The 20,904-nt window shown below is 39.9% G+C and overlaps 1 protein-coding gene across 1 annotated transcript in view; it reads right to left on the bottom strand.

The window, feature by feature from the left end:
* nedd4a (NEDD4 E3 ubiquitin protein ligase a) overlaps nt 1–20,904 on the bottom strand; it is a 40,197-nt gene that overhangs the window by 3,970 nt on the left and 15,323 nt on the right. The window contains exons 6-28 of the mRNA XM_031758041.2: nt 14,438–14,488; nt 13,984–14,045; nt 13,709–13,811; nt 12,000–12,163; nt 11,787–11,901; nt 8,944–9,108; nt 8,699–8,782; nt 7,425–7,544; nt 6,968–7,228; nt 6,688–6,765; nt 4,676–4,730; nt 4,521–4,579; nt 4,331–4,396; nt 3,745–3,974; nt 2,383–2,504; nt 1,321–1,391; nt 1,125–1,220; nt 949–1,022; nt 800–860; nt 654–713; nt 442–549; nt 229–325; nt 9–81 (exon numbers count right to left, since the gene is read on the bottom strand). Of these exons, the coding sequence (XP_031613901.1) occupies nt 9–81; nt 229–325; nt 442–549; nt 654–713; nt 800–860; nt 949–1,022; nt 1,125–1,220; nt 1,321–1,391; nt 2,383–2,504; nt 3,745–3,974; nt 4,331–4,396; nt 4,521–4,579; nt 4,676–4,730; nt 6,688–6,765; nt 6,968–7,228; nt 7,425–7,544; nt 8,699–8,782; nt 8,944–9,108; nt 11,787–11,901; nt 12,000–12,163; nt 13,709–13,811; nt 13,984–14,045; nt 14,438–14,488 (2,375 nt within the window). The remainder of the gene's footprint in view (nt 1–8; nt 82–228; nt 326–441; nt 550–653; nt 714–799; nt 861–948; nt 1,023–1,124; nt 1,221–1,320; nt 1,392–2,382; nt 2,505–3,744; nt 3,975–4,330; nt 4,397–4,520; nt 4,580–4,675; nt 4,731–6,687; nt 6,766–6,967; nt 7,229–7,424; nt 7,545–8,698; nt 8,783–8,943; nt 9,109–11,786; nt 11,902–11,999; nt 12,164–13,708; nt 13,812–13,983; nt 14,046–14,437; nt 14,489–20,904) is intronic.

The following is a 20,904-nucleotide window of genomic DNA, read 5'->3' as shown; positions in this document are numbered from 1 at the left end:
ATGCTTACCATGTGTGGGCCCTAGGAAGTTTTTCACGCGTTCCCCAAAGCTCGATGGTGAAGAGCTGTGGTCCATTAGAGCCTGGTAAATAAAACCATTAAACATCAGATGACAACAACAAACATCATGAGTTCAAGTGGAATTAATTTGCAAGAAACAAAGAAATCAACCCGAGGGCAAATAGTTTTAAAAAATGTTCATTTAGAGAGGGAATAATTGTAATCTCACCATAGAGTTCAGCAAAGCCATTCATCGGGACCCTGGATGTTCCCGTCACAAACTGTAAGAGCCGGATTCGTTTTTCTGCATCCATCAGCAGCACCGCCTGTAATAACACAACACAAAAAGCACGGAAAAAATATTTATCACTGAAGCTTTTCTGCACAGACATCCCTGCACCAGCTGCAGATTGTTAGCCCCAGGTATGGAAACTTGTCTCACCTTCCAAAACCACTGGATAACCATGTGGTTGGAGCAGTAGCCGTTCTTATACTTCGTGTTCGCTCTCCAGTCGTTCACGTCCACATCTCCAAGACCACACATGAGCAGCTGTGGAGGAAAACGAAGCAGATACACTGAACATTTTCCATCTCTGAGAGACCAAAACGTTTTGTTTGTTTCTTTTTTGCCAATTGGATCAGCTAAAAACTCACCTCGAGCTCATTCTCATCAAAGATCTTGATCAGATCTTGCGGTACCAACTCAAAGAATCCCTAAAACACAAAGTATACCAGTGTGTGTCTTTAATACCTGTACCGTGTTTAACAAGTTTAAAAAACAAAACAAAACCACTGTTTACCTCCTTGAAGGCAGTCATCTGCTTCTGTATTCTGTTCACAAACCTCCACTGAATCACCAGGCTGTTAATCACAAAATGGCACGTCAGCATCAAACTGCATTTAGACACACACACTAAGAAAAAAAACAAAGTAAACGCATTTTTCTTACTGGATATATTCATCCTTGTTTTCATTGGTGACGACAATCTCTGAGCCATCGGGTTTCAGGTCATGCTGGTGAGTCTGAACAGGCGGTTGTGTAAGAAATGAAGCATCAGTCAGACAGACACAAAGCCGCGTCACAAATTAAATGTTGGGACAAAAAAACAAGGACGTTCAGCAGACCTGTCCAAACAGCTCTTCATCAATAGTAAACCTCATGTCCAAGTCTGTTGGGTCGTTCTCCAAAATCCACTTCAGGGAGTTGAAATATTCACTGTCCTAAAAAGAAAAAAAAAAAAAAAGACATTTACATCTACATCACATCCAACCTGAAGATCCCGAATTACACCAATGCAACAATTACTACAGTCATACTCACAACAGACTCCATGTCCTGGAGGGTGATTGGCTTCCCCAGCATCATCTTGTAGAAGGGCCGAATGAAGAAAGCTGTGAAGTAAACAAATATGCAAACACTTACAAAGAAATTTACTGGTGAAGTTAAAAAAAAAAAAAAAAAAAAAAAAAAAAAGTGCAACAAGAGCAGCTCCCATCAAACCAAACGTGTCCATCGTAATGCCTCCCTCTTCCATTTACATTTCCAAACAAACAAACACACGTGGTAGCTATAGTCAGCTGATTATAAGAGTGCTTTCCTGCTCCTCTTCCTCTTGTTACTTTCACTCTCTCCGTTACGCACACTGTAGTGAGAGTTAATGTGGGTGAAACAGAGCACAGGAGAGCAGTAAGGACAGACTCTACCACCGAGCTGAAATTAAAATCAAGTAAATATATATATATTTTTTTTAAAAACATCTTTTTTCTTTTATTCTTTGCTTTTTGGCAAGTCAGCTGACCACTCTGGAGTGCACTCTGTCATCCATTTCGAGTGTCCTCTCTGTTGGCTTTCTCAAATTATAAAAAACTGGTGGCACCAGTGTGACCCCTCAACCTGAAGATGAACCTACGGTAAAAAGTCCTGGTGAAAATCCTAGGTGATTTTCAGAAAAGTTGACGAGACCTTGAAAATCTGAAACCTCGACATTGAGGTCACCGATTTGAACTTGTCTGAGATTTTAGTAGATGTCCCTATCTGATGAATTTGAAAATCCCATGTTGCCTCGTTCTCAAGTTATCTTATTCACAAACTTGGGTGTCCACACCAACCACCTGTCCAGTGTGGTGATGAAAATACCCCATCAGCCTTTTACAGCTGGAGGTAAAAACAACCTGAGAAAGCCAGCGGCCTCAAATGGAGGAACTCTTATCCAGAAGCACAAACACCCAGGAAAGTTACCACAATGCAAACAAAGCTCAGACAATAACACACAAAGAAAGACAGCGAGGTAATTTTTTGACTCTTTAAATAAAAATACTTCCTGCTGCTACACGAAGAACTCCTAAAATATCTGACCATTTTCAGCAGCCATGTGATACTCACCATCGAGGAGTTTGCCGTGAAACACGGCCATGCCTGCCACGCGGCCGATGAATTTGAAGTAGGTCAGGTGGTCCTCGTTGCATAAACCTGAGTTGGGGTTAATCTGCAGTGTGTAGTTGTCCCTAAAACATAAGGCAAATGTAAATGCAGTAGTACTTGCATTGTGTTTTTCTACTCAATTTGAACACTCAAAGAGCTTTCTGTCTACAAGTGTCATTCACCCATTCATACAATAGCATTTTTTTAACCTGATGTTCACACTCTCACAACTTGGGGTTCAGTTTCTTGCCAAAGGGTGGTGGAAAAGGGCATCGAACCACCAATCTTCCCACAGATTAACAAGCCACAGCGCCATATGTTAGTATGAACAGTTACTACTTTTGTTGATCCTAGCCCAGATACATCCGGCCCTATAAGCAGACTGAACGTTCTCACGTGGTTTGTAAGTGTTGTAAGTGACACATTTTGATTCACCTGGGTTTTTCTGCATGAAAAGAAGCCAAATCACGGGGAAAAGCTGCACGTTTGCAAAATCATCAGCTGATTCAAGCCAGGATAAATCATCTTTAGCTGTGAAAATGCCCTTAGAAGCTGGTGCAGGCCTTTGCTGTAACATATGCCACAGTTATTTGATGTGCTTTGTATCACAAGGGTTGGAGATTTTGATTGAACCTTTTTTCAGCCCACATTTTCACAGTCAAAGAGAGTTTTGATTATCTTTTGTCTGTAGCACCTCTCCCTCATTCCTCTATGTGTGTGTCAGCTTTTATTTTCCTCCCTTGTTTTCCTCTGTGGTTCCCCGGTGTGAGCGTACTCTGTCGTTTTGTGTATCTGGGAGTGGCTGAAAACTCCCACGCCTGTGGCTGCTTTTTGCATAAACCCCCAAGTTTATACATTGCTCAAAATTCGTAGTACATCTCCCCGCCTCTTTAAAATTAGCCTCTTCATCTCCTTTTCCCTTGAATGCATCAGCCCCTCCACACACACACTTATCCCACTGGCTTCCTGTCAGGCTCTTATCTGGAATACTCCTACAGGACTCAACCAGTTCCTATTTACAGTGAAAATGAAAGTTAATTAAGCATAATGACCTGTAAATATGCCCCCTTAAATGAAAATACATCCCAAACATTGTTACCTCACAGAGACACAATGAAATTAGCAGTGATTTAATATATTGATCTCAGGAATTGTACAGAAGTCCTGGATTTGAAGTAAATACAGGCACCGCCACCTTTTTGTCCACATTTTAGCTCTCACTGTACAGGATGCACATCACTCATGATACGTATAATTGCTTAAAAATTTCTAAAAGTGGAAAAACTACAAGTAACAACAACTGAATATAAAAAAATGACTCACGTGGCAGAATACTCGAACAGCCCGTAGTACGGGTTGAACATCTCTTTGGACATTAGGAAGAACCACTCCCTGGCCACGCCACCGTAGTCCAGTCCTTTTTCTCCATCAAACTCCACCCACAGTCGCGCCTTCAACAGGTCTGGCCTCTTGACCGAGAGGATGCGTCGGTACGAGTCCTCCAGCACTGCATTTCGTTTCAGCTTCATCTCAAAGCGGTTTGGGATGTCAGCCTTCATTTAAAAACAAAAAACAAAAAAAGCACAGTGGTGAGTTTTCAGTTACCTTTAAGAAGTTAGGTTAAAAATCAGTGTGGCAGAGGTGTGGTCCCTGGCTCAGCTGCAGGGGAAGAGTGGTCAAGGGGGCAGTGCCAAGGAGGCTGGAGGGACAGATGGGATCTATCTAATGGGGCTTCTTCTTTTATATACAGTGAAGCTGGGGGGGGTGCTGACAACCGACTGGAAAGTCGAGGAGCCGGTGCCGAAACATACATGTGTGTCACTTCAATAAACACTTCCAAGTATAAAATATCACAGTGTGTCAGGTCGATCTCTACAATCAGTAAGGGCTGGTCTCTGAGGATGCTCACCGGTTTCTTCAGCTTCTTCTTGAAGTAGTCATACTTCTGTTTGTAGTCTCTAGAGTAAGGCACTGCCTGTAATCACCAAAGGATAGAGGTCAGTAACAACAACAACAGTCCTAAATAAAAGAAAATAAACATTTTATAGCATAAAGGTTTCTTGTAAAAGAGAAGTTTTCAAATTCAAATCCATACTCACTGGTCCAGTTATAGCAGCGTTCTGCAATCTGGGATCTTCCCATTGTGTGTTCTTTGTGTCTATGAAATAACATATATGAAAGACCATAAATTCACAAGACAGATTGATTAATGAGTTAATCAAATATGTTTCTAACTTAAACACATCATACGCACTGTGATCTATGTAGAACACCCTGCCATCACTGTGGACCCTCTCCTCCCAGCCAGGCTAGAAATGACGAAAATATCAAATCTATATTAATCAGGCAGATTAAATATTACATCAGCAAACCAATCAGGGCACCACATACAGTGTTCAGCCACAACAGTAAAACCACTGAAAGTCTCAAGAAGGAAATTCAGTGATGGATAGTTTGAAGCACATAAACAGATTAATGGGACAATTATCTCTAAATTATATCAAGGAAACGGAAATGCAATAATACCAATTACATTAAAACAAAACAGGGAAACAAACTAAACATAGAAACAGCTGAGGAGACATCAACTAGCTCAAGGAAATGGCTAAACCTCTGATTTTTGTTACACCTTATGTTAAAAGCAAGCAATCCTGGTCACAACAGCAATGCTGGAGACAGTGTGGTCACAACCACTCCCACATATTTTGGATATGAAGTAAAATTCAAGTATTTCAGGAGAATATAGGTGTAGCTCTAAGATGCCAGGTTATGAAATCCCAGTAGATGTCATGGTACTGTACCTTGGAGCAATAAAAGAGGGTTTTGTTGTTAAAAAGTCGTTTTTATCCTTACCTAAAACTATAACAAAGACCTGGTATAAACTTGACCCTCCAGGTCTTAAACAATGGATGGAGTAACATCTTTATAAAGAAGAGGACGATTTTCTCGCTAAAGGCCTAAAGGAGATGCCTTTTTACAAAAGTGGAAGAAAAAGATCACCTTTATGTCAACTGAGATGGTTAAAGACAGTTGGGACAATATATTCTGAGAATGTAGCGATGTTTGCAGTGTCCCACCGGTCTTGTGCTTTTTGTTAAAACTTAAACTGTTAAAACCTTAAACATGGGCAGGTGGACAGGTTGAGTAAATAACACTGATGATCCTGTTAAATTTGGGAAATGCCGAGGAGTGGCAGCAAGCAAACGGGCAGCCGATGAGCTGGACACAAAATGTTTTTATAGAGGGGAAACTGATGGATGCTGACACCAGTGGTCTAAGAGGATAAATGGTGAAGGGTCAAGTGTGCACAAAGTTAACTGCTGTGCATAAGGGGAGGAAGGTGGATCCATGCGGTCTGATCCTACAGAAGAGCGAGTGTAGTACAAATTGATGAAAAGCTCAATTTTGGCTGCGAGAGAAAGAAAGTGCGTCACAGCTCACTGTGTTGTCCACCGATATAAAAAGCCTACAGTGGGATGAAGATGAGCCACGGAACAATGAAAGAAGATGGGCTGTTTGATGAATCACTTATATTCTCTTGCACCTTTGTATTAACTGGGAGAGGTATGTGAAGCACGCAACTGATGGATGCAGATTGGTGCTGTGGGTAGTTAAAAAGAAATCAGCTCTTACATCGTTTCAGAAAACAAAACATTTATTTTTAAAATGAAATGAGAGTCTGATTTTATGCACTGCATGGCTAATGTAACACATTCTGTCACAGCCCGATGAGCAGACATGCTTTATGTGATTAACACATGTACATTTCTATGGAAGTATTGTTAAATGGTCATGTATTTAAATTCTTTTACCTTTGATATTATTCATGTCTTTAGGGATTATTTTTATCATTTAATTTTTTTAAATTTAATTTTACTTGTATTAAACATCCCATTCTGGATTTATAATTTTTTCACAACATATTTTTTCCTATAAATAGACATATGTTGTGAAAAAATTCGATAAGAATTTCTTTAGACCACACAGCCCACTGTGCCCTGTTTTAGCAGGAAAACTGGAACTGTCACATGACAAAATTCAAAATATGACCTCTTCCTTCAATATTTCCAGAAAAAAGTGTTGACTTGAACTCAAATCTGATCAGGAAACTATGGGATATGCTGAAATACTCAGCAACCTTGGTGCCACAAGTGAACTGGACTTTACTACGCATGGTGGTCTTAATGTTTTGGCTAGCAGGCTTTTTCCCCTGATAGCTGATCCTCAAAAGTTGATGCCTGTGTTGCATCTTGTTACTGAACTTACCGGCAGAGGGCCGAGATCAGAAGGATCAAGCGAGGATCTCCTTCTCATTTGTACAGGAATCCTTAGCCTGGGATCTTCCTGTTCAGAGAAAAACAAGAAGGGTGTGTTTCAGTCAGAGAGGAAATCCTCACACAAGAGATGGTGGTGAGTTACTGCTTGGAAACTCACTTGCTTTGTGACACATATTAGAAAAAAGTCAACTAAATAACTGAAACCCAGTCTAGTTTTTCTGAATTGGATACACAGGTGCATTCAAAGCCTTTGGCTGCTATCTTCTCACCCAGGTAGTTGTCTTGGTATTGTGGTCGATGAAAAATGGCCTTCCATTGGGTGCACTGCGAACTTCCCAGCCGACCGGCAGGAAGCCAGATTCTCGCGAGGCCTCGGGGCTTGGAGTGTGCTGAGGAGACTCCTCTGTTGGTGCTGATGGTTGGGATGGTGTAGGGCTTTGTGATAAGCCTGCACTATTCTGTGCTGCTGCTGCTGATGGTGCTGCTGATGGTGATGGTGATGGTGGTGCTGGTGCTGCCTCTGAAGTTCTCTGTACAAATAAAAAGACTCCAGTGAGATTCTAAATGTAGAACAGACACACTGAAGGGGAAAAGTGACAGAACAATACTATTTTAGAGTTTTAATCTAATAAAAAAAACAACAAAAAAACCCCCCAGGTGTTTAACAAAAGTTGCTATGCAGAATGTTAATAAAAAGATATATGAATACTGAAGCTCTTTGAGTACCTGCACAAGAGGTCGTGTCCATGTAGTGGTTCGGTTGTTGTGGTTGATATAATAGCGTCTTCCTTTACTATCTCGCTTTTCCTCCCAGCCTGGAGGTAACCCAGTTGTGGTTGGAAGCAGCTGTCAAATTAAAAATAATTAAATACATTCTAAAGATGATAATTCAAGGACAATAATTGGGCATATGATATAATTTCCAGCATAATCATACAGACAGTCATAATAAGGCACTCTATGCAAGTGGATTATTATTAATCTATGCTATCCAGTTTGTTGGCCAGGTTCCGTTGTGGTCTGACTACTGCGCGTGGAGCCTGATTACTCCAAGCTCACAGAGGCTGAAGACCCTATGACCACCAACCGCAAGATGCCACGTTGGTGAGGCCCATCACAGGATGAGACTCACTGGCTGAATAACAGGACTGCTGTGACAGCTACCTCACACAGAGATTGGTCAGGGACTAGCAGTGCTGCATCAGAAACCCTCTTGTGATTGACGTGGTTGCTAGCAGATTGCTGCAGTCGTCCAAAATTTGTATGAATGATGCCAATTGTATGCAAACGCTCACCAACTGCTCACTAGTAATGAAACTAGAAAGTCTGAAACAAACAGGAAAAAGATAACTCAAACATTTTTACTAAATTAGTCATGGCAGGGATTGCTGACCGCTCTCTAGGCCTTTGTGACTCAGGCTTGTGAGACTAAGGGAAGATGATATGATGGGCTGATTACAAAGGATTGAACCTTCAAAATAAAATATAGAAACTCGCATTCTAAACTTTCTAATGCACATGAACAAATCAAGCATGACTGGTAATTTCTATGGAGACAGCACGGTGGACTAAAAACAACAACACCTGGACCAACAGCAAAAGAGCACTTTGAATCAGAGCTTATAGCAAAAGAGTGAAAACAAGATGCAGCGATTCATGAGAAGGCATTTCAGATTTGATATGGAGTGACAGGTTTTTTTGTATCCCCCCAAAAAAAATAAAAAATACAAAATACTATAAGTGTTCAAATGACTTTAACCTAATCTGTAGAAGAATAATCATGATACAGATTATTAATTGCGAATCTAGCAAACAGAAGGTGGGAAATTACACAATACTCCACACAGAACTCTATAACGCAGTTAACAATGCTGTATTTCCTAAATGTCCCTCCATAGGAACTGTGACAATCAAAGACGATTGAAAAGTGAACTCATGAAGACTGAAGCATTCAGATGTAAGAAAATTTGGAAAACTTCAACAGAGAGTGAAACACTCACCACAGGATTAGCAGGATGTTCCTCTCCTGTTGAGGTCTGGGCACTTCCTCTGCGACTGGAATGCCTCGAATTACTGCCGTGTTCCTGCAGTAGAGCGGAAGGATGACTTTGATGACCACTTGGCCATTAATGTGCATAAATTTTCCACAACTCTCCCACTCTCAGCTCACATTTATATGATTACGAGCCCACCTCCCCTCTGCTTTCAGTAAGTCAAACCTCAAGCGGCACAGAAAATAACTCACAATCTGGGAGGAGCGCTGCTCGCCAGCTGCGGCCGCGGAGATGTTAACGTTCCTCATTTCATCACACAGCGAGTGGAACTCCACTGGGGTGCGGGGTGAAGGTGATCTGTGCTGGTTACTACTGTGGTACTGGGTGGAATCATCCTCTGTAATGATCTCCCAGCTCTAGATGATGACAGAGAGGAGACTCCAATGATCCGAAGCAACGACAGTACAAGGCCGTAGTATGACAACGATCTGAACTTCTTTGTTTAAATATACAGCAGATTGAGAAGATGAGCCTGACGCATGATGCCCGCTTTGCTTAGGCTGTGTTAACACTGATGAACCTTAAAGCTGGTTTTTAAAAACATCCCTGTGTAGGCAACCCTTTTTACAAGCCTTTAAGCCTGCACATTATAGAATTAACTTAAAATATACATAAAAATCAAATGAATTGGGATCTATAATCTTTTTTAAGATCTACTTAATCAGTACTTCCTATCTTTGTCCTTTTCTCCGCCGACTCCCTTTGCTCCACCCCCATGTTCAATCACACCTGTGTATTTACTGTCCTCTCTTGTTTTTCCTTGTACCCACATCCTGCATCCTTCTCAGGTGCCTCATGGTTCCTTCCGGATGCCCTGTGTTTTACTCTTGTTGGACCTTGTACTGATATTGTTTTGGATTAGCCCTGCTCACGTCAGCAATGCCCTTTGTTGCCATTTTCCTCCATAGGTCAAAGTTGAGCTTAATTGTACCATTGCATGTCTTTGCAACACTGCAACAGTTTGTATCACTATTAATAAGGACTCATTACGATCATGTCCTGCACTTATTTTGAAAATGCACAGTGTCCATATCCATTTCATTCAGGCATTTTAGTTTCTCGTTCTTTATTATTACACTTTCTAACAATGTTGATCAAAACATTGTTTTATGGTCTAGATCAGGATTGAGCCGTATTTACAGAAATGAACTACCAGAATCAGCAACTTATAAGCAAAACGTTAAACACAAACAATGCAATTTTTCAACTGAGGTAAGGTAAACTGTGTGCTATGACCTACGTTTAATCAGTTTATTAGGTACACCTGTTCTACTGGTTTTCAACACAAATGCCCTTCGACAGCAACTCAGTGGATTGAGGCAAACAGCTGGAGTTCAATCTGACCATCAGAATGGGGAGGAAAGGTGAATTCACTGACTGTGAACGCAGCATGCTTGTTGGGGCTAGATGGGCTGGTCTTAATATTTGAGAAACTGCTGATCTACTAGGATTTTAAGAGAAGACCATCTCTGAATGCAAAACAACTGCTTCAAACCTTGAAGCAGATGGGCGACAGCAGCAGAAAACCCCACCGGATGCCACTCCTGTCAACTAAGAAGAGGAAACTGAGGCTACAGTTCACACCAGCTCACCAGATGTGACAATAGAAAATTGGGAAAATGTTGCCTGCTCCAAAGACTCTTGATTTCTGCTGCGACATTCAGATCACAGGGTCACACTCTGGCATTAACATGGAAGCAGAATCCAATCTGCTTTATATAATGCTGGAGGTGGTGTGGGTGATGCTTTCTTGCCAACCTTTGGGCCCCTTGAGAACCAAATTGTTAGGATGCCTGGGTCGTTGACCCAGGGTTTTGAGTTTATTATATTATTTATTATTTCTAGTCTTTGGTTTCTTTGTTAGAGTTCCATCTTATGGTTTATGTCTCTGTGTAATCCTTAGTTGCTATATCCCCGTGTCCAGTCAGTGTCTGTGTCTGCCCTGGTCCCACGTCTCTGTTCCCTCTGTTGCAGTGCCTGCGTGTGAGTCTGTGTCTTTAGTTCAGTCTGTGTTATGTTTCCTGTTTTACTTTGAAAGTCCGTGTCTTATGTTAAGGTATCTGGTTTTGCTTCCCCTGTTTCGTTAGGCCTGATTTGCCCCAGCTGTGTTTCCCTCCTGTTACTCATTCCCTGATTGCTCCCTCTGTGTATTTCTGTATTCCCCCTGTGTTTCTCTGTGTCCGTGTCGTGATCTACCCTCTTCTTGCTGTGTGTGTTGTCCGTTTGCCAGTTCAGGTTATTATTTGTATTTCCAGTTTTGCTAGTTCTCTGTTTGCCTCTCAGCAATAAATCTGAGTTTGAGTTACTTTCTGCCTCCGAGTGTCTGCACATTGGGTCCTCCTACTACCACTCCTGCGTGCACACAGCCTTCACATAACACAAATGAGCACAATTTAAACCCCACAGTCTCCCTGACTATTGCTGCTCACCATGTCCATTCCTTTATGACCACGGTGTACCCATCCTCCAAAAACTCAAATCATCTCAGTAAGGGTTTCTGGACCCTGACAGAAAGTTCACTGTCATAACATGGCCTTCAACACATCACATCTCAATCCAATTGAGCATCTTTGGGATGTGGTGGAACAAGAGATTCACATCATGGATGCACAGCAACAGTGTGATGCCATCATGTCGACATGGACTAAACTCTAAGAGGAATCCTTCCAGCACCTTGTTAAATCTTTACAAATCAAAAAAATTAAGGCAGCTCTGAAGACTACATTATGCACCGGTTCTAATTATATTTTCAAGCAGAACATCACTGAGAAGGCAGCGTCACCAATATTTCTGATTATTCCAAACAGACTGCTATAGACTATATCCTAAGGCAAGCATCGGACTCCCTTACTGCTGTGTTAACCAGCTAGGTGCTAACTATGTTTATGTTGGCTGTTTGGTGCTAAGCAAGCAGCAAAAACAGCATTATGAAAGGGTTGGACTCAAGTGTTAAACCATGACACTTAATTTTAGCAACATTATCAGCAATCCTGGGACACAACAAGGAAACGGGGAACAAAAAAATTAGAGTTACCTCTGGAGACTCTTGTGTGCTATCCTCATGTTCTGAGATCTGTCTGCGTGTTATGAAAACATGCGCCGCATCCGTATTATTGTTCTGTCTTCGTTGAACTTCCAAATTGCCGTCTCTGTTCGGGGGGAGACAGACACTTAGACTCTCACTAATGAAATGCATCAAATACATTTTTTAAATGTATTTTTTTATAGGATATGGGAGCCATCTTACAGCATGGTGGGCCGTTGCCATTGTGTGGTTCTGGTTTCATGATTAACATAGTAGATCCTTCCCAGATTATCTTGCCTCTCCTCCCAGCCAGGAGGAAGAGGAGGCAGGATCTGGTTTTGTCTGGGACCTGACATATCATGCGCCTCCAGAAGCTCCCAACCAGGCTGTTAAACAAGGAGGACATCATTTTGAAATGCTAAAGAACTAAACCAAGCTGTACCATTTTCACAGAGCTTTTTCACATTTACAAACACAGCTGCTGATATTAATATGTACAATTTACTATATACAAAGTTCAGCGCAAATAACTTTGTGTGTACTAAACTTTATCTGGTACCTTACTATTACTGTTATTGGTAACTGAGTAGCTGAGTAATGGTTGCTTTGGCCTTGAAGGCCTCCATTACTCTTTTCTTTGAATAGTTTTTTGTACTCGGGATTCTTATTTCCTACATTTCTAAGATGACTGTCTCAGTTTCACACACATTCACGCTTTGTCATTTCCTTACTATAAATTCCACGCCCAATAATTTGTGGTGCAAACAGTGAATTTATATGCAAACAAAGTAAGGGAGTGTGTACATCCAATCATGGCTAAAGATGAGGGTGGAAATCACGTTGGTGCACACACACAATACAGTTCACAATGACTGAGATTTAGAGAAAGTATCATGGATGTGCAGTGTTGTGTGTGTATATGTAAGAGATTTACACCTGACACTCTGACTTGTGCTTTGATCAGTCAGTAAGGAGATGAACCACAAGCTATTTTGTACCTGATGCTGAAAACCAGGTGACAAGGCCAAGGTTATAGTTGGGATCTCAATGTGACCCAGCTTGTCAAAACAAGCCATAACGGTTTAATAACCTGGCAGTGTTAGGATTTAAGTTAATCTAAATCTAAAAGCTCATGTTAATTTACCCCTCATTTCTTCACCTTTTGCTCAGAAAAATTGGAAACAGGTGCACTGATTTATTGAAATGTACAAACATAAAAGAAAAAGAGTTTGTATAATTTTAATGAGCTTGAAAGTCAATACTTGTATGACTCCGTCCCTTTATTCTTCAACACAGCCTGAACTCTCTTAGCCAAGAGTTAGGATAATTTAATCAATAATTTCTGTAAGTAGCCTTCAAGAGTAGTTCTTGAAAGTCATTCAAAGCTCTTCTTTGGAAGTTGCCTGTCTTTTGTTCTGTTGTCTGTCAGCATGATCCCACACTGCCTCTATAGTGTTGAGGGTCTGAGCCCTGGGGAGGCCAATCCATGACTGAAAGTGTCACTGTGTGCCTTCTTGTGTAGGTATGGTTTTTTGCATTGGCAGTGTGTTTGGGATTGTCATCATGCTGAAACATACTGACAGCTGCAGTGCTACCCCGCAGCTTCCTAGCAGATACACCGCATACACAGCATAAATGTGAAATTACTAGGCAATTTTCAGAAGACGTGACCTCTGACCTTGACCCTGAGGTCGAGGTCAGAGGTCACATCTTAGTCATATCATATGTACATTAATAGTAATAAAAACACAGATTCTGGTTCACTCCTTACAATTAAAGATCCAAATGAATGGAAAACATTTTCGTGTGATGCTCCAAAAGAGTGCAAGGACTTAAATTCGGCACCAACTACTAACTGACCTGACACTCATGTTGAACAAGTGAAAGCACTGCTAACACAAAAGCATTTGTAACACGAAGCATAAACTTACATCGTTGTCCTCAGTCTGATCTGCAGTTTCCTCCTCTGAACCTGGGTTTTTTGGCAGGTAGGTCATTTTTAGACGCAGATGACCTTTAACCCTGGACTTGTGACTGTGTGGGAATGGCAAAAAAATAAAAAGTAAATAAATAATTGTTTTGTTTTCTTTTTTCAATGGAAGAAATAAATATCCAAAATGTTAAAAAAAGGAGTGAGCCAATATATGGGAAATGGAATGTAAAAACAGAAAGACAAAAGATTAAATAACCATGAAATCATGCCAACCTTCGTGGGTGAAGCAGAAAATCCTTGAATGTGTATGGCCTTTCAGTGTTAGGATTTTCTGTCTGAGAAAACAAAATAGCAAAAGGAAATCTTTCATTTCTTCACACTGCATGAATAAATCTGCTGTTCAGCTCAGGATCATAACACTTTAAGATACCAATGGGTGAAATGACAGTGACCGTGCACAGTGAGGGCTAATTTGTGGGTGCTGTATTTATAACAAAACAAAAGCAGCAGCATAACATAAACACGAACTGACTGTATTTCCAAAACTCTGGACACTGATGTGGAACAGACAGTAGAATAAGGATGTCCATGTTTATATTTAAATGGTGCCATAGGTGGGACTGAAGCTCAGAGCTCACACAATGAAAATCAAATTACATTCAGCCTACTGTGAGCTTAGATTAGAGACATCAGTATACAAATGAATTTTCTACAGCCAAGCACTCACCGGTATTTGATTTAAGGGGACATCCACCTGTCCGAGGAAGTCATCACGTGTCTGAAAGGGAGAGAGGGAGAGGGGGAAACACATGGACATCAGAGCCGTGACATCATCATCTACAAACACAGAGGACGGGCTGTTAATCTGATGTCTTCGAGTCCCTGTTCCAGAAAGCAGAAAACTCATCTCAGCTTTTCTGCTTTCCAAACCCAAATCAGCTGCCTGACAATCAGTTTCTTTTTCTCATTTATAAAGTTGATATCAAAGCACATGGAGACTGCTTTTACAATTAGTCTGTCACCAGTTTCAACAGACATCATAGGTTTATTATCAGCTCAGAATATACTGTATATGCTACACATTTCGAACTGTGACAGTAACATTTAACTGCATGAAGTAGGTACAGAGACTGCCATCCAGCCCAGCAAGTATCATCTAACCACAAAAACGGGGACAGGTTTTTTTCCCCACTCCAAATGACAAAAATCGGTCTTAAGGCCCAGGGCCAAAATTGGCCCACTAAAGACTCCAATCTGTCCCAGCAATTTGGGCAGCTTTGAAAAATGTGAAGAAGGGCATAAATTTCAGACTTAAATGTGTTTTTGTAGGTTTAAAGCTTTTCCTATTGATAAAGACCTCCTCCTTAACCATTCATACTACACCACAGCAAATAACATAAGACATTAAATGACAATTTTTATGTTTTTTTTAGTATCTACAATAGAAATGTATGATTTTTACAGTGAGTTCACAGTAAAAACACCAAAAACAAAAAGAACAACAAGGGCATCCTCTCAGTTCATTTTGTTCTTGTTTTATAACCACAGGGCACTGTGGAAAGAGCTAACAGAACTTTTACTGTAAATTTACATATTTATTTCTTACAGTCTTATTTCTTTATACCCATCGGAGCATTTCTTTACAATGTAGAAAACCTAGGATGTGTTGTTGGACTTGTTTTTTTATATTAAAATATCGCCAAGATTAGATTAGTGATTAAACTTCTTTACAATGTGAGAAAGAGGAGCTTTACTTATATACGTACCCATGATGTAAAATGACTCCAACGTCGTAGATAAACAATGTCACATCAGTGTTCTCCATAATTTTAACTTCAGTTCCGACCACCAACTAAAAATCAGTAACCACTCCCCATCCAAAAAAAACCTCCAAACAAATGTAAAATGTTTTTGGTTTCCATAATTCATGAAATTAAATTTGCAGGACTAATTTCCCCCTTAAAATGTCTGTCAAAAGAAATTTTAGTTCATTCTCCAGTTGCTGTAAGCCTAAGGCTACGTTCACACTGCAGGTCTTAATGCTCAATTCCGATTTTTTTATCAAATCCGATTTTTTTGTCTGCTTGTACACACTACAAATAAAATGTGACAGCAAACGCGCTCTAGTGTGAACGCTCAAAGCGGCCCGCATGCGCAAAAGAAGACGTCACACACAACGCGCTCTGTTTAGACCCAGAGCAAACAATATTGTTTGACTGATGGCCCTTAATATAAAGACTTCGGACTTTACGCTTCCCAATTTTTGCTTTAAGTTATTTTGTTATTTACATAATAATGTAAATAACCTAATAATGATCCTTATTGCAGTTTTAGAGAGGAGCGGTGCTTCAAAGGATAGTTACAGATTTCTGTCAGAATCTGCAGATTATACAGTACAAATAAAATGTTCACGTTGTCTTCCCAACAGTTTCACTGACATCTACACTGGATGGCCAGGAAGCGTTCACGATGTCTTCTCCGGCGCTGTCTTGTGTCAGTGACGTAAAAGACGGATTTAATGCGACATGACTGTTCAAACAGCAGTCGCTTTCTAAAACATCGGATATGTATCGGATTCAATACCACATACGAAAGTGACCCAGATCGGATTTGAAAATATCGGATTTGTGCCGTTCACACGGTCATACCATGATCGGATATGGGTCGCATAGGGTCAAAAAAATCGGATTTGATGCGCTTTCGCCTGCAGTGTGAACGTAGCCTAAGTTGATGTTTAATGCTTGTATAACTTTAAAGGCCAGATCAGTGCAAAAGTTTCTTGGATGAGGAATGTTAACATGCCTCGTCTGTTGGGAGGGGATGGTTAATAAGCTTAAAAAGTTTTTGGAAATAAAATGTACTTTCTAAGAGAAAGCAGACAAAACAGATGTCATGTAAAAGAACCTAAATGTAGCAATATTCAGTCAAGTCAGACACACAGGTTTAAGGTTTCACTCTACCACATCATTACCACAGTCAATAGCACTACATAGCAGACAATTCATCTTTTTGGACTAGTTAAATCTATAAATTTGTTTCAATACACTTTATGACACTATGCTGCATTCTAACTGACGGGCACAAATAGACTTATGAGACGCATTAATTACTTTTTCTGTTTTGAGTTACCTTCCTGCTGCTTCAGTTTTTCCTGGTTTGTTAAAAGAGGAAACTATGGGTGGAGCCAACAAGTGGACCAAACTATCAGCTGTGACAGTATGGGGGGGATGGGAGTTCTTTCCACTGAGTTAATCGATTGTCCTTGGGGTTTCCCCCTCCTTTTTCCTCTTCCGCCCTCCTTGGATTTAAAAAATGGTCTATTCCTTTAATAAATAGCATAAGTTATTGATTTGCACAGGTTAGTTTGTTGAGTTAGGGTCTTGATTTGATAAGCAATGATCTCCTTTACGGGTTCACTTCTTGCTTAAAATAGTTTATTTTCATTATTTAGTATTTTTGGTATAATTATCTGTATTTTTTGGTACAAAAAGCCGTCATTTGTGAACCTTTGTAAACATTACACTTGCATGCATGTACATCATTTCCTCAGTCCCTTATATGGCATGAATGGGAAGCTGCAAGTAACACCCCCCCACCCCCAATAAAAAAAAAAAAAAAAAAGCTGGGTGTGGCTTAAGAGATTGGCAGGACCTTTACTGTGCCTTGGGCAGAAAAAGTATGTAAAAACAACTGATTTAGAGCACAGAGAACCACTTTAATATCTCTACAGAAGCATGTCTGTGTTATCTGAAGTGACTTCAAGGTTGTACATCTCTCTCTTTTATCTCAATCATCAATAAGGACTAAAAAGATTACCTCTCACCCCATTTTCTCACAAGACACTCCCTCTAACAAACCGTCTTTAATTGTAGATTTAACAGAAAACATTTCCCACTGCACTATTTTCCTACTTCAAACAATGAGAGTCATTTAACTGGCTCCATTTCCGTGTATATTTAGCATGTTGTGCAGGCAGGAATGTGTTTATCAGCCTACGATGAATGGCTGCTCTGTGTTATTCCAACAGAGACTGGGATCAAAATAATGTAGCATTTGCCAGATGAACCCTCTTTGCTTTGAACTCTTCACACATTCACTGCATGCCTTTATTGGAGCTGTTAAGGTCTCGAAAGCAGAAGGCTGAGGCCAAACACAGTGGGTGTCAGCTTGTGTGACCAAAATTAACACCCATGGCAGGTCAAACTGTCTAACAGGGGTACAAAGTGTTTATGTGAACAAATATAGATGGAGGCCTCCTTCATCGTGCCCTTGCACTTCTAATAGAGCAACTGAGAAAAGCATAAATCCAGATTAAAATAAACTCTGAGCAAGCCATTCCAAAATTACAATGAATCGTCCTAAAACAGCAGTTATCTACATTTCATTATTTATGTGGTAAGGCACAGTGATCTCTCAGATCTCTGTTTTATGCAAGCGGTATTAAGACATTGTTGCTGTTATACTGGCAAGCTTTGCATTGCCATTAAGAAACCGCCTGCTTTGCACAGTATTTCCTTCATGAGTTCTTCTAAGAATACTAAGGTTAAACGCACTGTCAGTCCTCTGTGTCTATTTACCCTCCACCATATTACGGAAGTCAGAAATAATTGTATTTATTTTGGGTTTGTTTACAACAGTGAATCACTGGAGATTTAACACACAGTAAACCGAGCAGTTGTGGCTGTATATAGAAAACTGTCTTTATGTTTATTGTTTACAGTAGTTTATATTAACAGAGGGTACCCATATGGAAAATAATTAAAAACTATTAATAGCATTGTCTATCTGATACTATGACTTACTCATAAAAGTGGCTCCCTCCACATTTCTGTCACGCATCATTAAGACAATACCATTTCTAGGGATTTCTGACATATCAGGCTTGATGAGTGATACTAGAATAACTAATAATACTGATAGCAGTGGCACATTCCTTGCCTGCCTTTTATAAAAGGTTGTATTATGCTATGAATTTGAATGAAGGCTTCTTTATTTCGTCAGCCCATGTGTGGTTGTACATAACAGCTAAAATAAAATACATAAATAGAAAAAATATATTACTATCTGTGAAATTACTGTTTCAAACATAGTACTGGTATCACCACAGAATTACACAATCTGCTACATACTGCCTAAGCCAAGAAAGGCATTTTTCTTACAAATGTAGCACCATTTAAGGGAAAACAAACAGGTTTTCCAACATATAAGATTTATTGCCAGAAGGTATTGTTAAAAGAAAGAAATACTGACCAGACATTTTGAGCTAAGTTTAATTTTTTTGTATTTTTCATTTCTTTTTAACTGAGACATTACACTTATAAAACGTTGAGAGATGCTCTTAACTTAAATAGATTACTTCCAAACAACAGACTCTTGGATTGAAGTGCAATGGTAAAAGCAGAAGTACTAAAAATCACAGTTCTTGGAGTGAAAATCCAGAAGCAAGTCAATCCACACAGACTCTCATATTAAAATCCCCAATTTTAGCTAGAAATTGTTTACAGCATGGTTGACAACGAAGACATTGGTACTTATGGATAGTTTCTCCCTTTATTATTATTTTTTTTACTGGAGTACTGTATTGAGAGAAATATTAAAGCTTCCTTTCCAATTAGTTGTACTAACGGCTCATTTAAGAAATCTGTGCTCCAGCTTTTATTTGTGTAATGCACTCAATAGGAGGTTTAATTCAATTCAATTCAATTCAATTCAATTTAATTCAGTTTTATTTATATAGCACAAAATCACAACAGTAGTCACCTTGCTTTATACTGTAAGGTAAAGAACCTACAGTAATACAAAGAAAACCTCAACAATTATATGACCCCCTATGAGCAAGTGCTTGCTGAGGTGAGAGGAGGAAGTCTGACTTCAAAAAACTGAACATATAGTTAAAATGTGGGCGCCAAAACCAAACAGTGGGTACGTCCATTTTTTTTTTAAAATTTAGGCTATGGCTATATATCTTGCTATATATATATATTTATATATTACAGCTTTACTCAATTGATGTTATATCATTTAATAAACTGAGAACATGCAGTATATATTACAGCACACTGAATCCATCTTTTCTTAGCATCCAGTGCAAGCGGTTATTACTAAAAGCTAGCTAAGGATAAATTGGTTTTACCCAGAAACACGATCTAAAAGAATGATCAGATCATTTTAGTGTTGCGTTTACATCAGCTGATCAAATCCACTGATCTCTCTGTCAAATAAATATTTAACTGTAGTGCATAAACAATTAAAGCTAATGGTTTGAAGTTGAGTAGGTCACGTCTATATCAGTAACGAACAGATGATGGAGTGAAATCAGAGCTTCCTGGGTAAGGTGAGGCTAAAGATAACAAAGGGGAAATGCATGCTACGGACACGTGAAAAAAAATTGCCCAAGATAAAATGATAACGACAGATAAATGTCCATTCAGAGCATCCCCGCAGGCTCGTGTGACACCGAATGCAGCTCGAGTTTAGCATGTGGCATTAAGCAAGTGCTGACCACAGACTGCATGAGGTTGTGGCAAACAGCTACAAACACATGTTGGTAGCCTCAGCGATATCCATCTTGGCTCTGCAACGAAAAGCTGCTTCTGACAGGTGGGCAGCAGCTCGTGAAAAATAAGCTTCTGAGGAGCTAATGTGGCGGTGGTAGCGTGGTGATGATGGACGCTGAACTGAAAGCTGACACAGGTGTCAAAACAGCACTTCATTGCCATGACAAAGTTAAGGCAAGTTAATACACATTATGTCTGACAGCCTAAATGTCATTTGTTATCCTTTTGGGGAATGTGCAAACAAATTATTTAACTACAGGATGAAGAATGAGGTCAAATATTTCCCAACTACTGGCTGTAAACTTTTTAAAGCACAGAAGTTAGTCTTTGTATAAATCATATGGGGTTAAAGGGCACTTAGCTGGGCCATCGCTCTAAATACACATTAGCTATTTTGCATGTCAACTCAGCAGCTCCACAAACCCACTTGTTTGTGTAGTGAGTTACCCCTAAAATGTTTAATGCTCTATGAAACTGTAAATGCTTGTTATTTCGCTATATAAAATCATTGTTAACATTCATTTGATTCACGTCTTCACCTTGTTGTGCAACACTTTCATACCTGGTTATTCATTAACTATGGTGATGAGTCATCTGGTGACTTTGGGAGTGTGGCTAACCAGAGCAAAGGAAGTTT

This window comes from Oreochromis aureus, linkage group 1 (genome assembly GCF_013358895.1).
Source record: "Oreochromis aureus strain Israel breed Guangdong linkage group 1, ZZ_aureus, whole genome shotgun sequence".
Taxonomy (NCBI): Eukaryota; Metazoa; Chordata; class Actinopteri; order Cichliformes; family Cichlidae; genus Oreochromis; species Oreochromis aureus.
The sequence above is the reverse complement of the archived record's forward strand: the minus strand, read 5'-3'. Positions and strand labels throughout refer to the sequence as shown.